Source organism: Cnephaeus nilssonii (genome assembly GCF_951640355.1).
Source record: "Cnephaeus nilssonii genome assembly, chromosome: 10".
In the NCBI taxonomy this organism is placed as follows: Eukaryota; Metazoa; Chordata; class Mammalia; order Chiroptera; family Vespertilionidae; genus Cnephaeus; species Cnephaeus nilssonii.
This window is the reverse complement of record NC_137081.1, coordinates 18,760,481-18,782,833: the sequence shown is the minus strand read 5'-3', so window position 1 is coordinate 18,782,833 and position 22,353 is coordinate 18,760,481. Positions and strand designations below refer to the sequence as shown.

At 37.9% G+C, this 22,353-nt stretch overlaps 1 protein-coding gene across 1 annotated transcript in view; it reads left to right on the top strand.

Annotated features, from left to right (window-relative positions):
- Nucleotides 1-22,353, top strand: part of BARD1 (BRCA1 associated RING domain 1) — a 66,481-nt gene that overhangs the window by 30,288 nt on the left and 13,840 nt on the right. The window contains exons 6-9 of the mRNA XM_079782629.1: nt 1,115-1,287; nt 15,763-15,871; nt 20,785-20,917; nt 21,441-21,533. Of these exons, the coding sequence (XP_079638755.1) occupies nt 1,115-1,287; nt 15,763-15,871; nt 20,785-20,917; nt 21,441-21,533 (508 nt within the window). The remainder of the gene's footprint in view (nt 1-1,114; nt 1,288-15,762; nt 15,872-20,784; nt 20,918-21,440; nt 21,534-22,353) is intronic.

Sequence of the window (22,353 nt, the reverse complement as noted above, 5' to 3'; positions counted from 1 at the left end):
ATTATGATCTCTGAACGCATAAACGCATCCTATATAATAAAGGCTAATATGCTAATTGTCCCCTTGACCAGGAGTTCGACCAGCAGGAAAGCTGGCCAACCGCCCATGTCCCCTCCCCCGGCCAACCTGGCCGGACCCCACCCATGCACGAATTCATGCACTGGGCCTCTAAAATATATATATGAGAGTGTCCCCCAACATCCCGTGTGGTTCAGGGTTCAGGTTCAGGGTTCGGGTTCTGGAGGAGGCCGCACACAAATGAAAGAGACAAGACAAGAAAATACTAATTTGGGAATTGGGGCCAGGCGGAAGCCCAAGAGAGGACTCAGCTTTGCTCTGGCCTTGCCATCCCTTTTATTCAGGTTTGGGATCCACCTATAGCCCTTAGGCAGGCAATTTCCAGTAACAGGCAAACTACCTTATCAGTAAGGATTTACATGAGACTAAAAGGTAGAAGTCCCTTTGTCTCCACCAGACAGTGGGTGTATGGTTTTGACCCTTGCCAGAGCCTCAAGGTTGACCAGCCTTCTGGACTCCTTGTCCACCCCTTTCTTCTAGTGAAGGCAATGGGCAGCTTCCAACACACACACACACACACACACACACACACACACACACACACACAGAGTGGCCAGATTATTATGCGTTCAGAGATCATAATAATCTGGCCACTCAGTGTATATGTGTGGGTACACCACTTAGCTTATGGCTAAGCATCTGATTTAATGAATTCTGTTCAGCCTTAGAGAATTTCAAATTTTATGCATGATTTGGTTGTTAAATACTTTCTAAGTTTTTTTTTCCTTGTTTTAAATTTCTTATTGTAGAATAATTTAGGAGCTATAATTGGTTTAAAGCTACATTTTCTTTTAAAATGAGAGCACTTGACCTCAGGCTTCTTTCATGAATTGCACAGATCTTGATCACCATGTATCTTATCACAAAGATTATGAATAGTGGCTTTTACTCTGTCAACAAATTATGGCCTGTTGTATGAGTGTTTAGGTAAGAACCAGTTTGCTGACTGAGGTTCATATTTATTTTTCTAAAGTGTGGTTTTATTTTGGTATTGCTCTTCCTCATCACTCTTCTCCTTTTCTTTTTTCAAAATCAGCATGAAGCCTGTAGTCATGGGCACCTGAAGGTAGTGGAATTGTTACTCCAGCACAAGGCTTTGGTGAACACCCCTGGGTATCAGAACGACTCACCACTCCACGATGCAGCCAAGAATGGGCACATGGATATAGTCAAGCTGTTACTGTCCCATGGAGCTTCCAGGAACGCTGTGTAAGTAGTTCAACGTGCAGACTTTTTTTCATTGACTTGTATTCCTAAATCACGGTCTATCAGGAAGGATACTTTTTTAATCCAGTTGATGGCTCTCTTCTCTTTCACAATTAGAGTTAGATGTGACCATTAAATTCTGGATTTAAAATCATCATTCATGCCCTTTTTCTTTATGAGACATATTTGAGGGATATATGCTCTTTTAATTCAGAAATAGTTGTCCAATTTATTTTGGAAGCTGTGACTTCCTGTACGAATTCAATTGGTTTTTATATTCTTTGGATTGATTAATACTTATCATTAGGAAAAGAATTAGAAGCATAGGAATAACTATTATATGCTTACCAGTATTTTCAAATTGTTTTAAATATTCTATTCGTTTCCTGTTTTTTTTTCTTTCTGTATATTTAATATAACAACAGTTAAGAATTCAGATGTTAGGCAAGGGCTGTCACACTATTTCTAAGATTTTTCACATCATTCAGATGAAGCTCTGGGTAAATTGTTTTGCAGGATCAGGGCAGAGATGGCTTAGTGAGTGCTGGCCGCTACATTTACAATTGCCATTGTAAAGACTGTCAAGCAAATGCTGTGTGTGGATTTTATATCTTTAATCTATAACTTGGTTCATGTCTCCATATATATTCTTTTACTCTTTTCAGTTAGTGAGGTAGTTGAAATGGAAATGTTTCTCTGTGTCCCCATTTCTTCTGAAGGTTTGGAAGGAAGACACAAAGGTCAGACTTACTCAGGTTACAGAGGCAAGTAAGAATTACAAAATGCAGAGCTAATAGGTTATAATTTTTATAGGTAACCAAATGACACAGATTACTAATACAAGAGTACCTTGGTGCTTTTAGTTTCAGTAAGTGTGTCTAATATCCTTTCTTTCCCATCATATGTGATAAAATACTTGGGGAAAACTCAGGGGATGAATATTCTTTCTTATTTTTTTCTTTACACACACACACACACACACACACACATACACACTTTACATTAGGTCTGTATATAGATATGAGATATGGACCTAATAGATATGACCCTCCTGTGGATGTAACAAGCCATTTGATAAAGCAAATAGTTGCTTGGGTCAGGTGAAATAGAATAGTTTCTATCCTTGGCTTTTTAAATCAGCCATGACTACTTTAATGAATGGGGCACTATTGGGGCGTTAGGGAATCCAGGTTCTGTTTGTGACTCCATTATTGACTTTATAGCCTCAGGCAGGTTAATTTCTGTGCCTTGTGTCCTCACCTATAAAACATGGGTGATGCCTGTTACTTTTCTATTTCTTCAGAGCAAAGTGAGGATTAATGAGCCCAAACACAGAGCCTGTCTTGTGGCTCATACACCACGAGTCTTCACTGCACTGTGAAGCTTATTAATATACAAGGTTTGGGCATGAGACAGTGAATGAATCTGTCTTCACAGGTGCCTTCTCAGGCAGACATTTACCTGGTAAAGTGGCAGATTTAGGTATATCTAAAGCCCAGCCCTGTCAATAGACCGTTTTGCAGTGCGGGAAATGCTCTATAGCTGTGCAGGGTACTCAGTAGCCACTAGCCATCTGTTGCTATTGAACATTTGAAATGTAGTTATTGCTACTGTGGAACTAACTTTTAACATGAATTTTATTTTAATTAATTTAAATAGTCATATGTGCCAAATGGCCACCGTGTTGGATGTTGGTTGATACAGTTCGGATGGTGGGGAAGGAGGGTTTATGTGGTAGGAGAGGTTGGGAATGATGTTGGATAAGGGGTAGTAAGACAATTATAGGGCAAGTGCAGGGGTTGATTTAGTCTAGGGCAATGGTCGGCAAACTCATTAGTCAACAGAGCCAAATATCAACAGTACAAGGATTGAAATTTCTTTTGAGAGCTAATTTTTTTAAACTTAAACTTCTTCTAACGCCACGTCTTCAAAATAGACTCGCCCAGGCCATGGTATTTTGTGGAAGAGCCACACTCAAGGGGCCAAAGAGCCGCATGGGGCTCGCGAGCCGCAGTTTGCCAACCACGGGTCTAGGGTTTAATAGTGTGGTAGCTGTTTCTAAATGTTGTTGTTCCTTCTGTTCCAGACTGTTAGTCATCACACTTAAGTATTTTCTTCTTTCTGTTTTATTTCATAGTAGTTGTTGTTCACCTATTTGGCTTCACTATTTTCTGGTCTTTTTCTTTTCAGATTATTTTTTGTTTTACAGCCCAAGAGCTTTCAAAAAATAAAAGCTTGGCCGCCAAATTACTTATTTGCTTAAAACACTTCACTGGCACTTCTTAATGTTTTTAAAATAAAAGTCAAACTTCACAACATGGTTTCCAAGTCCCTGGATGGTCTGACACTACTTACCTCTTCAGCCTTGTCTTTCTACTCTTCCTCCTTCACACATTTTTTTTGAGTGACCTTTTAAAACTTTTTATTTCCTTAAAATGTGCTAGGCTGTTTTGTCTTCTAGCCTTTAAATAGACTTTCCCTTTGTCTAGAATACTCATTTTTGGTGACTAATTTCTCATCTCAGTTAGCATTTCCTTTTGCCTGCCTCTCTTGATTCCTTTGTCTATATATGGCGTTTCCTTCCAGTCATAGAACTTAAGTAGTAGTATCTTTGCTTCATATTATCTTCTTACTAGAGGCCCGGCACATGAAATTTGTGAACGGTAGGGTCCCTAGGCCTGGCCTGCGATCAGGGCTGATCTTCCCCGGCTGCCGGCAGCCAGCCCCACTCCCTGCCGCCTGTGTCCTCTGCCACCCACCCTTGGCTCTCCATTCCCCATTGGGTGATCGGAGCCTGCTGGCTCAGGGGAGGGACCAAGAGGTTGGCTGTTCCAGCCCGCTCACTGGCCCCGCCCCATGGCCCCGCCCCCCACCGCCAGTCGCTCTCTGTGTGTGGGGCAACTGGGGCCCTGCTTGCTTGCACCCACCTTGGCCTGGTGCCAACCACCCCCCAGTTCCTCATTCTCCTTCAGGTGATCGGAGCCTGCTGGCCCGAGGGAGGGACTGAGAGGTTGGTCACCTTCTGTGTTGAGCGTCTGCCCCCTGGTGGTCAGTGCCTGTCATAGTGACCAGTCGTTCTGCCATCGGGTTGATTTGCATATTATGCTTTTATATATATATATATATATATATATATATATAGAGAGAGAGAGAGAGAGAGAGAGAGAGAGAGAGATAGATAGATAGATAGATTTGTTTGTACAGTCTCTGAGGTATCATGCCTGCTGTCCCAGGCCCTGACAATTGCCTAACGTAGTCTGTACCCACATGTATTTGTGGAGTGAATTAGTATGTGTGTGAATGCATAAAAAGATGGTATATTTTGTCCTGTCTTTTATAAAGGGTAAGATAGGATTTGTCTTTTTCTTCTCCCAGTTTCACTGTAAATGTGAAGAGAATGTCTAAAACCAAGTTTCCATCGGCAGCACCTTTGCTAAGGTAGTAGAACTGGCTCCTGGTAGAAGTTAGGATAAGTGATGTGTGTTCACTGGTAGAATCTTAGTCTCTCGCCCAGTTGTGCTTTCATAGTGTGTTACCTCTAGTGGGATCATGGCTACCCAAGGTAATTCCTATAGTCTTGACACCTTCAAGGTCTACCTTTCTACCATTGTTCTTTATATTGTCTTTCCTGAGTAAAGTACTGACAGGCTAGGGTAGATGAAATTTATTCCTGTACTTTCTTCCTTTTCTAAAGGGGAGCATAGGAAGTGGGGGGCATGGGGAGTATATGGATTCCTTACTACTCTTTTTTTTTTGCCTAAAGCTTTTATTTCTTTTAAGTCATTAATATTTTGGAATCTGGAATCTGATTTGACAAACATGTTTTCCCTCTGCTTATTACTCTGGATGGAACTCTTTTTCTCAATAACCAGGAATAGACTCTTGACATGGCTTGCTTTATTCTCATTATTCTTATTGACTGTAAACCTACTGTTACTATTAAAAATCAATCTATAATAATAAAAGCATAACATGCTAATTAGACTGGATGACCTTCCGGACGAAGCCGGGGCTGTGAGGGAAGCCCCGGTCCCGGGTGCGAGAGGGAAGCTGTTGCCGGCAGCCAGGGGAAGGAAGGCCTACTCTTGCACAAATTTCATGCATCGGGCCTCTAGTATTAAAATAAAGATCTTTCTTCCAATTATATTATTATTTTATAAGAAGACTGTATTTTATTTTATTAAATAACTAGAGGCCTGATGCACGAAGATTTGTGCAAGAATGGGCCTTCCTTCCCCTGGCTGCTATCACTGCCTTCACTCTGGCCAGAGCAGCCTTTCCGCTCCAGCCCGGAGCCGCCTTTCCGCTCTGGCCTGGAGCCTTTTCTGCCTTCCCACGCTGCCCAGAGGCCCAGAGCAGCTTGGGTTGTGCGGAACGCCTGCGTCGTCACCATGGCGACAATGCAAGTGTCCCGCCCGGCCACTTGGCACCTGCATATGCAAATTAATCCGCCATCTTTGTTGGGTTAATTTGCATACTCCTGATTGGCTGGTGGGCGTCATGAAGGTACGGTCAATTAGCATGTTACTGTTTTATTAGGTAGATTCTCAGCTTATATTGAGATGATCTTAGCATTTTTGTCTTTTGATTTCATTGATAAAATTTTAAATATTAAACCATGTTGCACTCCTGGGATAAACTTGATTTGCTGTGTTATTCTTTGAACCTGCACTTTACATTAGTTTGTTAGGGTTTTATTTAGACTTTTGCATCTGTAATTAGAGATAGAATGATTTGTGGTTTTATCTTTAATTTTTTTGCCCTCATATTTTGATATGAAATTTATGCTCATAGCTTTTTTAAGATATTAGGATACTTTCCACCTTCTCTGGTAGAAGATAAATGGAGTATCTTACAGAAATAAACTCCTACCCCCCACCTGGTACATCATTTACCTATCTTGATAACTTGCATATTATATAATACTAGAGGCCTGATGCACAAAATTTGTGCAAAAGTAGGCCTTCCTTTCCCTGGCTGCTGGCACTGGCTTCCCTCTGGCACCCAGGACCTGGGCTGGCTTCCCTCCGGCCCCGGCTTTGTCCAGATGGATGCCTGGTCTAATTAGCATATTAGCCTTTTATTATTATAGATTTGGAGAGTGCTCTAATTTTGTTACTAGTGGTTATTATCATTGTGAACTGCTAATATATTAATAATAGACTACAGATACTTCAAGACCAGGTGGATTTTTTGTTATTCTTTAAATTTTTTCTTAAATGGTCCTTGTAGACTATAAAAACAAAATTTACCCATTTTGCAGTTTAACCTGAGGCTGTGTTTTTCAGGAGGATGCCCAGGAATTTCCTTTCACTGATGCTTAGCAGAGGGCACACCAGTGAGACAGGGTCTGCGAGGAAGCACTGTCCCTAGTCTATTTCCCACAGGTATATCAGCATTCAAACCCATAAAGCTTCAAGCCTTCCTGTATATATTTTTTAGGCAAATGTTGGGATAGTTTCTGTGTACTGAATGCTAAAAAGAATTTCGTTTCTACATATTTCAGGGCCCTATGAGCTAAAGTAGGCCTCTGGGCCAGCATTATGTCCATTGATTCTCACTGCACTATAGACACAAGGAAGTGATGGTTGATGGATTTCCTGTGAGAGCATGTTTGATAAAAGACCTATGTCCTCACACCAGCTGTGGTTTCATTCTTCTTACTCAACGTTGGGTATATTTTTGATTGATTTTGCACCTTTTCTGTTACTGTAGAATTTTATTAGAATTATTTTAATTAGGGATAAAGCAAACTTATAGAGAGGAGTAAAGATTTTTTTTTAATAATATATTTTATTGATTTTTTTACAGAGAGGAAGGGAGAGGGATAGAGAGTTAGAAACATCGATGAGAGAGAAACATCGATCAGCTGCCTCCTGCACACCCCCTACTGGGGATGTGCCTGCAACCAAGGTACATGCCCTTGACCGGAATTGAACCTGAGACCCTTCAGTCCTCAGGCTGACGCTCTATCCACTGAGCTAAACCAGTTAGGGCAGGAGTAAAGATTTTTGTAGCTTAGCCTTGTGTGAGAAAAGAACACCAAGACAAAATCCAATCTTAGAGTTTTTCTTTAATGTGTTTAGAAGAGAGAAAGGGCTAAAGGGCCTACGTTAGAAAGTTCTGTATCTGTTATGTTTTGTTGTTAAATTGCATGAATGATGCTAATACCACATGACTTTAAATATTGGAGAAAAGCTCAAGAACTATCTTCTCAGTAGTAATTTATAAAACATAAAGATTACTGAGAGCCTTTTTGTGGCCCAGGAAGTGGGGAGAGTCAACTCAGTAATATAGTTAGGCATTGAATGGTTATGGAAGGCCAGGCCTAGGGAAAGGAAGAATGGAACATTATCTACTGCAAAGCCAAGTGAGGTGGAAAGCATCTTACTGAATACCAGTGGAGGGAAATCTTGAAACCTTATAAGGCAAGTCATGATATCTAGGAATTAACCATATACAGTGTTAATTTAAAATACTGACACTTTATTTGCCAACTTCATGATTTAATTGAAAAGATCTGGGACTTCCATAGGTTCACCAACTGTATTTTTCCCATAGAGGCTATGATCTTCAACAATGAATTTTCCTACTGCAAGGTTTTGGGGCCTTAAATCATTATGATTATGGAGGAAATATGTATATAGTAGAAGGCCATATATCTACTTGAGACTTTACCTTTTGCTTTAATTTTAATATTCTAACACCTTACTGATTTTTCTTAAAGTTCCATTTTACTTAGAGTACTTTATTATGTGCTTTGAACTTTTGCTGTGCAAACTTTGGCATATTTTTAAGTGCATCTTAAATTTGAATTTAGTTTTAATTCCTTTAATTCTGAACTTTTATTTTCATGACAGATTTACCTCTAGTGCGCTAAAATAAGAGTCCATTTTTCAAGAGGGAAGATGAATTCTATTTTAACCTCAGATAATGAGAAAAGGGTTCATATCTTCTGTACTTTGTTGCCTGAGAATATTTCTGTTGGTAACTGTTCAGAACTTCATTGACGGTCCTTCCTCCCCACTGCCTTCTTTACACTGTGTCCCTGGTGGGAGCCTAAGACGAGCTCGTCAGTCACATTAGAACCATTCTGAGTGCATGGAGAATAGCAGATGCTCTTTTACAGAAATGTAGTTTAGGATTTGGAACTTGATCTGCCATTAGCAGAGTTTTCTTTGGAAGGGTGTAGAATTCTTAATTAGAAAATATTATATGGACCATTGCTCCTTTCAATTGCCCTACCAAATTTTTTAAAAATTAATTTCCTACAACAGATAATTTATGTTTTATAGCTTAAAACAACAACTTGTTGCTCTTTTGAATTTCTATGCTTTTTCCCTGCTTCATAGCAAGTCAAGTGACTTGAAAAATTAAAACCTATGTGCTTGCAATTTCATGGTTTTTCATAACGATTTTATTCATGGACTACCTCCTGTCAGTTGTGATAGGTTTAGCATCAGTAAAAATGCCTTTTTGCTTATGTGTGTTTATGATTGAGTGACCTGTATATGCCAAGTGTAAGTTTAAATGTGCCCAAATCTCCCTCCCCACTTTTTTTAAAAAAATATATTTTATTGATTTTTTACAGAGAGGAAGGGAGAGGGATAGAGAGTTAGAAACATCGATGAGAGAGAAACATCGATCAGCTGCCTCCTGCACACCCCCTACTGGGGATGTGCCCGCAACCAAGGTACATGCCCTTGACCGGAATCGAACCTGGGACCTTTCAGTCCGCAGGCCGACGCTCTATCCACTGAGCCAAACCGGTTTCGGCCCTCCCCACTTTTAATAGTGGTGTAGCTCATCACAGGTACAGTTGTAGGCAGGTGCCTAATATATCATTCTTGAGGGGAAAGGGTATTACAGGGTTATACTATGTTCTGAAAACCTCTTTTGGGGTAAAACTTTAGACATTGTGGTTTAACCATTGGATAAGTATTTCTTTTTCATCAGTCTTAGTGATAAAATAGAATACTAGTAGAGAAAAAGTATTTTCAGGGTAAACTAGTACATACTGTGTGTCTTTAGATTTGCATAGGAAAATGAATATCTATTCCGATATTCATGTTATTAAGAAAACAGGCTACTGTACTTTTCCTTGGTAAACCTCCAACATATCATTACAAAGCACATATGAAGTGCATTATAATGTTGGGGAAAATGAAGATAAGGGTCCTGTCTTCATTCTGTATCTGTCTTCCAAAAAGGCAAATCTAATCATGTTAATAGCTAGCAGTCATTGAGCTTTTACTATCTGCTAGGCACTGTTTTGTGTGCGTTTGGTGTATGGATTCATTTGGTCTTCACAACAATCCTATAAAGTGGTAGGTTGTATTATTGTTCCCATTTTACAGATGAGGAAATGGGCACAATAGGTTAAGTAATTCTTCTAAAGTCACACAACTGTTGAGTGGCAAAGCTAGAATCTAAATTCAGGCCATCTGATTCTGCGACCCCAGCTCTATCTACCATACTCTATTGATGCCATCTCTTCTCCTTACAACCATTAAGAGAGCTGGCTATTCATGGTTTCTTGGTGTCCTTAGGATAAAGTCCAACTCTAATACCACCCTTTTGTTCTCACTTAATCTGGCCACAGCTTACATTTCCAGAGCACCCCTTTCTCATGTGCATTCTCTTTATCTCTGTCTGTCTGTCTCTCTCTGCCTCTCTGTGTGCCTTACTTACTCTCTATCCCTTTTCTTTTTCTGTCTTCTTGCTCTTCTCTTTCTTTTTTTGTTGTTCTAATTTGCCGCACTAGCTCTCTTCAGTGCCTTTGCACACACTTTCCTCTCTCCTGGAATAGTGGTATTCTACTTCTCTATCCCCTTCTTTTCCTTCTTTCACGTCTAGGAAGTTTTACCAGTTTTAAGTCCTTCCTATTTGCTTCCCTCTGCTTTGTCCCACCGAGCTCTGTGAGGACAGAAGCTCACTGGTTCTTTAGTGACTGAAAGAGTTCTTAGAGTTTCTTATTGAATGAATATTTGCCAAGCTGATTACCAAATGATATTCATAACCCCCATGTTTATATACATGTGCTCATTCTGTGTGTATTAAGTAAATAATTATTAACTGATTATTGCTAGTTCTGGTAGATGTATGTTATGTGTATGTATATTCAATATACAGCCATTTTTACATTGAATCTATTAACTTAGATCAGTAGCAATGATTCTCCAATATTTCTTAGTAGCTTTCGATGGCAAAAAGCAATAACTTAGGAACACTTAGATTTCTGCGAAGACTTTAAAGTAAGTTTAAAATCTTCAACCACTAAAAGCTTTATATGAAATATATTTTCAAGATTATGATGGAAAATAACAGCTAAAGGAATAGAGCAAGAAAACATTAGAGGGATAAAACTGGTAAAATTTTCCAATGTACTGTGTTGTGAAGGAACAGAAAAAAAATCAGAATCAAAGTGGTATCTTCTTGGTTAGTGATTCTGTAATGTTTCAATAACCAGAAAAATACATTTTTAGGGTTTAATATAGATAAAGCATATTATCTGTGTAATCATTTTAATCATTTGGAATTCACTGAATTCTGAGAGGCTTCCTCTGAAAGGGCATTCAGAGAACTGAACTGTCAGAAGTGGTGCATATGACAGGTGTTAATAGACTATCATGCACTACATGTAAAATCAACAGGGAAGATGCTGACGTTTTTCCACATTCTGAGCACAGCCTTCATTATACTGGTGTCACATTGGCCCATAGACCTTAACTAGTCGACGCCTGTGCCTTTCCATTTTCACAGCTACATGCTGTCTTTGTCTCTAATGCCCATTGCTTCATGCCTGATTATTTCATCAATTTTCCATATCGTATTTGGCTCCTACACATGAGCGTGCAGTGATTAGACTCTTCAGCCTTGATGGAAGGCTTTCTTCCATTAATTCCATTCATTTCAGCAGTCATGTTGCTTATTCCCTCCACATGCCCTTCACATTCATCCACTAAATTCCAGTTTCTAGTCCTGGGTTTAAGGCCATTTTATTTGCTAATGTGTGTTCTTTACCTTTTTTGGAACACATTTCATATTTCACCTCATTACTTGTGCTTTGGTTTATACTTTGTCAGTTGTATACTTATCTGTTGAATGAATATATCTCCTTTAAGATTACAGGCAAGGACAATATTTTTTTAAGTCTTACATATCTCTCCAAAATACCTAGTTTACATGTTAGGTTTTAGGTTAAAGTATGTCAGAAAATAGAAAATATGTTATATTTAAGAACATTTCGAAAAAATTCAGTCTGAAGGCTCCCTTAGGAACTCATTCTAATGAAATTATTGATGTTTAGCCTGAGTCCATGGTGTTGTGGCAGATCTAAAAAAATATATCTTCCCTATGTAGTAATGGAGAATAACAGATTTATCACGGTCTTCAATTAAAAAACAATCACATTGGTAGTCCCTGTGTGACATGTGACTTTTCCTCCTTGTGTTAGCTATTTTTTTAAAAAGAATAAATTTAATTATGAACATTTTAAACTGATTTTTCACTCAAATTCTGTAAGCAAAGTGTTAGCTCATTCAAATATATCAATATGGAAGGAAAAAGGTTTTATGACTTTTTTGTGCCCCTGTAATAAAAAGGAGAAATTGTGCATATGTTCTGCCTTCTCTTGCTCTAGTTTATGAAGTTGCCATTTAAAATCTTGTGTCTAATTCCAAGTTACAGTGGTCCACAACATCACAGAAACATGACGATTTAATAGGCTCCATCTCCCATGATGCAGAGGTTTAACTGATTACAGGTGTACCGGTTAATAATGCGGATTTTGTAATCAAAGAAAACACGATTATTTCAAGAGAAACATCAAAGTGCTTTATTCAAAGTAATGTCCATCGCTCGCTACACATTTCCCCCATCTTTCAGGTAATTTGTGGATACCGTCCCAATAGAACTTTTCTTGTTTTGAGGCAAACCAGAGACCCAATTTTCCACTTCTTCGTATGTTTTGAAGTGCTGCTTAGAAAGTGCGTGTGCCATTGATCGGAACCAGTGATAATCTGAAGGAGCAAGGTCTGGTGAATATGGCGGGTGGGTTAATACTTCCCAGGCAAGATCTTTTAACGTGTCTTTAACTGGTTTTGAAGTGTGTGATGGTGCGTCATCATGAAGCAAAATTACTTTGAGATGTCTTCTGGCACATTCTGGTCATTTCACCATCAAAGCATGGTTCAAATTGATTATTTGTTGTTGGTAGTGATCAGTATTAACGGTTTCACCTGGTTTTAGAGGCTCATAATACACCACACCTTCCTGATCCCACCAAACACAGAGCATTGTCTTCTTTCCGAAGTGATTTGGCCTTGCAGTCGATATTGATGGTTGACCTGGATCAACCCATGATTTTGTGTATTTGGGATTCTCAAAATAAATTCACTTTTCATCACCAGTCACAATTCAATGCAAAAAAGACTTTCTTTTGTGCCGTTGAAGCAACATTTTACTGATGACTTTTCAGTTTTCCATTTGTCTTTCGTTCAGTTGATGTGGCACCCATTTTCCTTCCTTTAAAATCTTTCCCATTGCTTGTAAATGATTGGAAATTGTTTGCTGAGCAACGTTTAATCTTTCTGCAAGTTGTTTTTGAGTTTGACAGGCATCTTCAATAATGCTTGTAATTGTTGGTCTTCAAACTTTTTCGGTTGACCTGGATGTTCTTTGTCTTTCACATAGAAATCATCACTTTTAAAGTGTTTAAACCAGTGTTCACAAGTATCTTGAGATGGAGCATGTTCACCATAAGCTTCCCGAAGTATACAATAACTTTTTCTTCAAAATAAAGTAATGAATTAAAACTTCCCACAAATGCTCTTTTTATGGCACGGAATGTGACATTTTTAAGCGTAAAAATATCTATGATGTTAACACCTTCAGAAAATTTGACATGTGAAGTTTTGAAGCTTGCTGTCAATACAACAAAATAGCATACATATCAAATCGCATATATATCAACATATGTGTAACTCCATCTATTGATAAAATCCGCATTATTAACTGGTACACCTGATATCTCTCAAACTGGCATTTGTAATGTGCCATTCTCTAGTTCACTAACAATACAGGAAGGCTAAGGGGCTAGTGAATTGTGTATAAGTAGAAACCAATCACAATCTAAGTAGAGTAACCACAGTGTTTAAAGACCAGATGAGATAGTAAGCTTTGTGTAAAGGAGTGTAAATATAAATTAGACTCCTGCTAGTCATTAATGAAGCAGTTCTTCAGACAGTAAAAGCATCTTATGAGACCATTGTTTTATTTGTTAGTTTTTGGTTTAAAGTACTCATTAGCTGATGGCCAGGTACTTTGGGAAGTACTTTCATCAACATTTTTTTCATGTTGTTACTGTGGACTTGATTTGTATTCATGTAAAGTAAGTATGCTGCAGTTATGCATTCAAGTGCACGTGATTGGGCTCTTACATTTTATTTCTTTGAAGTACAAATTCTACATTTGTCTTTGTTAAAAAGTCTTTATATGAGCAGTGATTTTTTTTGATGGCATATACTGTGACTTTTTTTGTTTTTATTCATTTTTGCACTTGGTGATTTAAGACCTGGAATGTTGGTTTTTGAACTCTGATTTCTATTTTTTGATTATCATACTTACAGAGTATGTCTGTGAAGAGATAGTTGACATGTGGGCATAATAATTTAGGGAATGCAATTGAGAAGTATCAAGTGTAGTGATGAGATCAGCTACTTTTGAAATAAGCTGAGATTGTCTGCTCTAACTACATGGGAATTTGTGAAGACCCAAATTCCAGGACAGAGATGTGTGTCACTTTGTTGTAAATCAGAAAGCTGAAGTGCAATTGATAGTAGTATACCTCGTCTGGAAGAAGACTGTTGTCAGAGAGAGGTCACACATACCTAAACCTGGGCACAAAGGGGACTCTGAAAATACAAATCTATCAGTGTTTACCTGGCACTGTCCCAATAAGGAATAGTGACTAAACCCAATAGTCATGGATAGCAGTCATTAGAGAAACATTTTTTTCTTAATTCATTTTCTTTTTTCCCCTTCTGTGCCATCAAAACAACTTTCTCTAAGGTCTTTAATGACTTGTCCCTGAACCCAATAGATGCTTCTGTCTCTTATCTGTGTGTCTCTCATCCAAGTGCCCTCCATTCAGTATCAGAGGTGACCCCACCTCCTCCTTCTTCCCTAATGTTTCACTGTTTCCTTCCGGGTCTTTTTCTACACATTCAATACAGTTGTAAAATCTGGTATTATACTGGGTTTATCATTTTATATCCTGTATAATACATTGCATTTTCATGTGAACTTTAGTGGCTGTTACATGGATATATGATAATCTTAAAAACCATAAAATATTATGCCCTGGCCAGTATGTCTCATTGGTGTCGTCCCATACACTGAAAGGTTGCAGGTTTGATCCTGGTCAGGGCACATGCCTGGGTTGTGGGCTTCATCCCCAATAGGGGCGTGCAGAAGGCAGCTGATCAATGTTCCTCTCTGACATCAATGTTTCTCTCTCCCTCCCTTGATCTCTCTCTAAAAATCAATAAAAATATTTTTAAAAAAACTATAAAAGATTACAAGAGAAATGCTCATTTAGAAAACTTCTGCCATGGTGTAGTATATTAAAATAATTTTGAAATCGTATGTAAAGAAGTGGGATAGTAGCAAGAGTTGTATAATTTTTAGAATTTACTAATAAATGAAAGACTAATGATGGGCAATAATGAATATTACTGTTGATGAACAAGAAAAACATGACCTTAAGCCAAGTCATTGGACCTTTCTCTGTCTGTTTTCTCATCTTTGAAACAGCAGTCATTCTGGTTCTGTGTGTATAAGGTCTCCTCCAGTGTGATATTCTGTGACCTGTGAATTAGGTAATACATGTTGAGAAGTCTGCTTGTTCTCTGAACCATTCCAGTGTGTTCTGTGATGGTGTGGTTATTACAGAGAGTAGTGTACATACCTATTAAAGTTAACTTTAAAAGTCACTACTTTAAGTTGTTTGTCATGTGGCATTGGTTTTCCTTCTAGTGGACCCAACTACCTATCCTGTGAATTTATTTGATTTCTGTTTTCTGTGTTTATTTATATAGATGATAGAGCCTATAATTGCTACAGTAAATAATTTTTATTTGCATTTGAAAACATCTCACACATAGTGATTGATTTAAAATGTTAATATGAACACAAGAATACAGAGTTGTGAAAAAAAATCATGTGTAAGTAACAATTTGTTCAACTAAAAATACCCCCTGTGATTGCCTGGTGTCAAATTGAAGTTTCACCTCTTTTTTTTCCGTTGAATTCAGCTGCTTGTGTATACTTGATCCTTATGCTTTATGTGAATTCTGAGTCATTTCTTTAGTAAAAATAATGTATTAAGGAAGTTGAAAAAATTATTTTGCTGTTTCCTTAGTTAAGAATCAAATCACATATTTTATGTACTTAACCCATTTGTACTTATTTTACCAGTAACATATTTGGTCGGCGACCTGTGGATTATGCAGACAGGGAGACTATGAAATCGCTATTGCTGCCGCCAGAGAAGAATGAATCATCATCCACTCGCCATTGCTCAATAGTAAGTGTGGATTTAGCTTTGGGAAATTTATATCTTTTACTGAAATTGGTTATGAAAGAAGCATAATTAAAAAATTTCCAGCTTGCAAATTGCTTTCATTCATGAAACAATTATTGAGCACTTCCTGTGTATTAGCTCTTGTGAATATGAAGACATAATTGGAATAAATGTATCAACAAATATTTGTTGAAACCCCCCTCTATATTTATCCATAGTGAACATGACTGATAGAACTCTTATTCTCAAGGAGCTTACATTTTAGTGGGAGATAGGAAACATTGTAACTGTGTAAGCTAATCTAAATAAAATAGTCTAAAAATAATCCACCAACATTGCCCACTGCAATCAGCTATACAAAGTGAGTGTGGCAGTCCCAATAAAAGGAACCGCTGCTCAGAGACAAGGAAGCATAAAGACCTTGGAAATCTGAGAAATTAGAGTTTAGTGTGAGAGGACATAAGGTATATAAAAGAGGAATTGACAGTGAAGAGCTAGGTTGCGATCAGATTGTGAAAAGCCTTGAATTCCCTGAGGAGGAGTTTTGACTTTTATTTCCCTGGTTAGTGGGGCACCTTCAGTGTGTTTTTAATGGAGTGGGACTGCAGAGGGTGGGCGGGAGTGGGGCAAGACTGGAGAAGGTGAGGAAGCTGTTGTGGTGGAGCCCAGGTGTGCAGTGGTCAGGACTGGAACTGCAGGTGGCGGTAGTGAGGTGGGATGGGGAGGAGAAGAGCGTTTTAGAGAGATGGATGGTGGACTCCCTATATTTGGCAACTGCTCAGATGGGGGAAATAAGAAAAAGGGCTATGTTGACATCTAGGACCATTAGAGAAGACTTCTTGTCTAGTAAGGGCAGTGGTAATGAACTGGAAGAGAACCTAGAAATCAGGTTAATTTCTTCATTTTAGGAATGAGAAAGTTGAGACCTAGAAAGGTTGTGATTTGCCCTGGGTTAATCAGCCGGAAACATTTTTTTGAATGGATCCATTAGAACACAAATTATTAGGTCAGTGCTCATTCAGTCTCAGCATACTTAACAACTATAAATTGGTGCTTATTTTATTCATTTGAACTTGAACTCTTTTGGCAGGACATAGCATAACTAAGTTGTCATTTGCCAACGTTCTTTTTATGTAAAAGCCAGAGAAATATTATTTTAAATATGTCAAAAATAAAGATATCTTTATGAAATTCTTTGAGTCTGAGGATATTAATGCCCTTCAGAAAAAAGCAACGTGATTATCCTCCTCTCAGTTCAACTATCCAATTACTATTGTGTTTTTTCTTAAATGTAGGAAACCTATACTTTCTGTGTGTCACATGGACATAGGCCAATGAATATCATTATTTACTATATTAATGGTAGATACTTGCTAGTAATGGTAGATACCGTAACCAATGATAAGTTCTAAGGTACTAATGGTAGATACTTGCTAGTAATGGTAGATACCGTAACCAATGATAAGTTCTAAGTTGAAAGGGATTTTTCTTTATGTGCAATCTTAAAAGCTAAGCTCTGGGATCTGCCTTCCTCCAATCATACCAGACTCCCTTCACTCATTCTTTTCCAGCCACATGGGCTGTCTTGCAGTTTTTTGAATCCACCAAACATGCCCCATTTTAGGTCCTTAGCAGCACTAGCTCTTATCTCTGCCAGGAACAAATGTGGGACCAGAAGTCCAAATGGCTCCTTACTCTTCAGATTGGACTCCACTGTAGTCACCAAAGAGAGCTCCGAATTACAGTATATGAACTAGCACCCTGCCGGTGCTTCTTATCCCTGACCTGACATTATTATTTTGTTGCTTCCCCCCCCCCCCCCCCCCCAGCCCTCCCAGCTAGAGTATAAACTGTGTGAGGGCAGGCACTTGCTCTTTAGTTTACTTAGAACAGTGTCTGGCAGATAGCGGCTCTCTTAAGTTTGTGTTGCCTGCATGAATGACTTCTGGAGGGCTGGTTGTTCATTATACACACACACACACACACACACACACACACACACACACATATACACACTTGCTCCTGAAACAAGCACAAGTGCTTCATTGTTGAGTCTGAAATCCTTCAAATCAGTGATTTCTAAACTCTGCGAGCTGATTCAGGAAGCTTCATGAAGAAGAAGGGGTGATGAGTAGGTGGGGGTTGAGTTTCTCTCCTTCCCATTTAGAAGTTTTATTAGTCTCAAGTAAAGGTTAATGGCTGTTGGAAAGCACGTTTAAATTTGAGAAACAGTCTTTAAGCGTAAAGACTTAAAAAGCTGCTTTCCAGGTTCATATTGTGAAGTCTCTGCCCATGCTCCCTTTGAGCAACATCTTTGTCCTTTTCCTTCTTTTCATAGTTTTTAAACCATATTTTTTATAAACTCATTAATTAAGAATAAGTGATTTATCTAAGAAGACATTCCATATCCAGTTATCCTTTAAATAAGAGTTTAATGACAGTGTACATGGTATCTAATCGCTATAAAATCAGGGTATTGAACCCCTTGGGGTGTGTTGTTTTTTTAAAAATATATTTTTATTGACTTCAGAGAGGAAGAGAGAGGGAGAGAGAGAGGGAAACATCAGTGATGAGAGAGAATCATTAATTGGCTGCCTCCTGCACGTCCCACACTGGGGATTGAGCCCACAACCTGGGCATGTGCCCTGACTGAGAATCAAACCCTGACCTCCTGGTTCATAGGTCAACACTTAACCACTGAGCCACGCCGGCTGGGCTTGGGGTGTTTTTTGAATGTCTTTTGAACCTCATGGTTCTCAGACCTCTGCTTATTCAAACCAAATGTCTCCTACCCTCTCCCTTCACCACTGTCTCATATAGGCATGTGGCTTCAGCAGCTGTTTGCTTTATGTTTTGTTTTTAATAGAATTTCTTAACTATAAGAAATTATGGCCAGTTTCTTTTTTAAAAATATTCAAATTTAAAAACTGTGATAGGAAAAGGCTTGATCCATGTTTGGTGCTTTCCTTGGGTTGGTAGAAATACTTGCATGTCCTGTATTTGGAGTTGTAACTTTTCACTCTTGTGTAGAGAATTAATTTAGCTGAAATGAAGTTATATAAATTGGATAGTAAAATGTTTCATTTAGAGCTATCCTATGGCACCTATTTGTATAACTGACAAGAATTATTGAAAAACTTTTTTTTAATATTACCATGGAATAGTAATTGAACAATCCATAGAGTACTCTGAACTATTTTCATGTTATGGAGTGTTTGCAGTATTTAGGGTAGACATGGTTACAACATGTTATGCAGGCGTCCTCAAACTACGGCCCACGGGCCACATGCGGGTGTTTTTGCCGTTTTGTTTTTTTACTTCAAAATAAGATATATGCAGTGTGCATAGGAATTTGTTCATAGTTTTTTTTAAACTATAGTCCGGCCCTCCAATGGTCTGAGAGACAGTGAACTGGCCCTCTGTTTAAAAAGTTTGAGGACCCCTGTGTTATAGTTTAGTGAGTAGGAAAGATACATGGGCAGGAATGTGATGTAAATGTGTGTATGATGTACATAGCATGTCCAGTAAAAGTACCTTTACACTCAGCTGGTGTGGTTCAGTGGTTGAGCTTCAACCCATGAACCAGGGAAGTCACTGTTTGATTCCGGGTCAGGGCTCATGCCCCAGTTTCAGGCTGGATCCCTAGGAGGGGGCATGCAGGAGGCAATCTATCAATGATTCTCTCTCATCATTGATGTTTCTCACTGTCTCCCTCTCCCTTCCTCTCTGGCATAAATAAAAATATATTTTAAAAAATGAATTATTGAGGTCTATTTGTAGATATAGCCAACAATGTAGATGTAGTATTGTAGGGCATCAGACTGGATGAATGATCTCTATGATAGGTGAAGTGCATGTATAAATACCAGCTTTCTCTAATCTAGTTGCTGAATTGTGTTGGTGATCATACTGTCAGTGATTCACTCACGTTCTTTGGAGCTTTGAGATACCAGATATCCAGTACACATAGAGACTCACACAGAGGAAAACCCTAGGTCTTATATTTGAAAATTGCACTATTGTTTTTTTGCTTTATTCTTTAATACATTTGTGTTGGTTTACCTTTTGTTTTCTTCATTGCTCAGTCATTGCTTTTTTTAAATCAGATAGCTTTCAGCTAATTCTGATTCCAATTTCATTTATTAAATATCTGTTGGCTACTGTTGAATACACTATCTGTCCCATTACTTTTTTTTTGAAGCTTTCACTTCTATTCCCTAATGCCATCCATTGGTGACTTCTCTTTATTTTTGTCTTTTTTAATCTCCAGTAATACAGTTCTAAGTCTTTCTATAGCACTTCTTTCCTTTCCATGAGCTGCATTGACTTACTACTAAGGTGAATCTGGTCTAACTTTTGTATTCTCTTATCTATTTTTATTTTCTTGGTTTTGAAAAGTAACTGTTCCAGTGATAAAAATATGTTTCTATCTTTGAGATTACTGCTGTACTAGATGTCTTAGTGTTTTTATATTTTATTTGCACATAATTTATTTTAAACTAAATAGACCAAGTTTGAGTTCAACTCTATTAGAATAAGTTAGTGGAGCGGAGACAGGGAATTGATCATTTAAAATGGGTATTTGGGGTTACTTTAAAAAAAAAAAAAAAAAGCTTATTGGTGACAGAATGAAGTTGTAAAACCCTAAAGAGATGCAATTTAGAATCAAGGAAACAAGATGCCCTGAGTGAAAAGAGCTATCCCAGGTAACATTTTAAATGGGGAGGGGAGGAGGGCGGTTATTTAAATGAATTGAGCATTAAGGTTTTGAGTGATGAATGAATGGAAATATTGGGAATTAGTAGACAGAGTAAGCTAAGTAATGAAATTCAAGCTTACATCAAGTGAAGGTCAGCTTATTATCTTTCTCTAGTCCTTAAATGTTTTTAACACTGTGGCATCTTTTTTATTCACAGGTGCATGCTGCTCAGCGTAGGGATGGACCTCTTGTACTCATAGGCAGTGGGCTTTCTTCAGAACAACAGAAAATGCTCAGTGAGCTTGCAGCAATTCTTAAGGCTAAAAAATGTGCTGAGTTTGACAGTACAGGTGAGGATTCTTTATTCATTTTTGGTAGAAAAAAATTTTAAATAGGTGATTCTTTTGTAGAACTCCATTGGGTTATCACTATATACTTTTCATGTTGTAATAAATCTAAAATCTTCCTATAGTTATAAACTACTTACAGGCTTAATTTGGTTAGGAAATGTAAAGTTTGCTCTTAGTTTAGTACAGAACAATATATCAGAAAAGCAAACTTTTGAGTTTGCTAATGATAAATAAATTGTAGTGCATGTAATGCTTTAAATCCTCAGTTTTGACTTGAAAATAAAGGAAAAAATATGGTACATGCTAGTGTGACTTTAAGATATTTGCTTTATGAAATGATTTTTCATGTTGGTAGCACAACTACAGAATGATAACCAAAGAAGGCTTCTAAACTTAAAAATTGTTTTGAAGAAAATTCAGATAGAAGTTTATAAGGTGCAGACTAGTTATAAAATGCAGACTGGTTAAATAATTATTTTGGTTTATGTATCTGTTTCTCTTTTTGCTTCTTTTTGTATTCTAGTGACTCATGTCATTATTTCTGGTGATACAGTTCAAAGTACCCTGAAATGTATGCTTGGGATTCTCAATGGATGCTGGATCCTGAAATTTGAATGTAAGTGTTAGATTTGAGAGAATTACAAAGTGAATTAAGTACACTAATTTCATTTTTTATAGTTTACTGTTGCCAATAATTATTTAAGGAACTTAGACTAATTTTCTTACCTCTGGTTAGTATTGCAATTTACAAAAGCTTGTCATATTTATGGTATTTTGATGTTCTTGGTAAATGCCCATAGATATATTCTGGTTTCAAAGTATTTTTTTCTACAATACCAACTATTTTAATAATGCGTAAATGGATTGTATAGTAGACTTTTTAAAAAATTTATCTTTATTGATTTCGGAGCTGAAGTGAGAGGGGGAGAGAGATAGAAACATCAATGATGAGAGAGAATCATTGATCAGCTGCCTCCTGCACGCCCCCCTACTGGGGATCGAGCCCATAATCTGGGCATGTACCCTTGACTGGAATAGAACTTGGGACCCTTCAGTCCGCAGGCCTACGCTTTATCCACTTAGCCAAACCTGCTAGGGCTGTATAGTAGACTTTTTAAGCCCAAGCAATCCATATTACTATTAAGTGATCAATTTAAATTAATAAATGCATGTTTTAAATATACTGTTAGGAAATAAAAGTACTTTATTGCTTTTCCTCTATGATTTCTAAAAACTTATATGTAAACACTCTTTTGCCTTTCTCAGCTAATCTGGTATATTTTAGGAAGCTGCTGAGAAATTTAGACTACCTTGTGTAACACCTGATTTGGGGCAATTATATCAACTATTATCTAGACCTGCTGCAAATGTATCCCCATTACCCGCTTCTTGTTGGTAGTCAGATAACACCATCAGAGCTGCCTTTCACCTTCCCT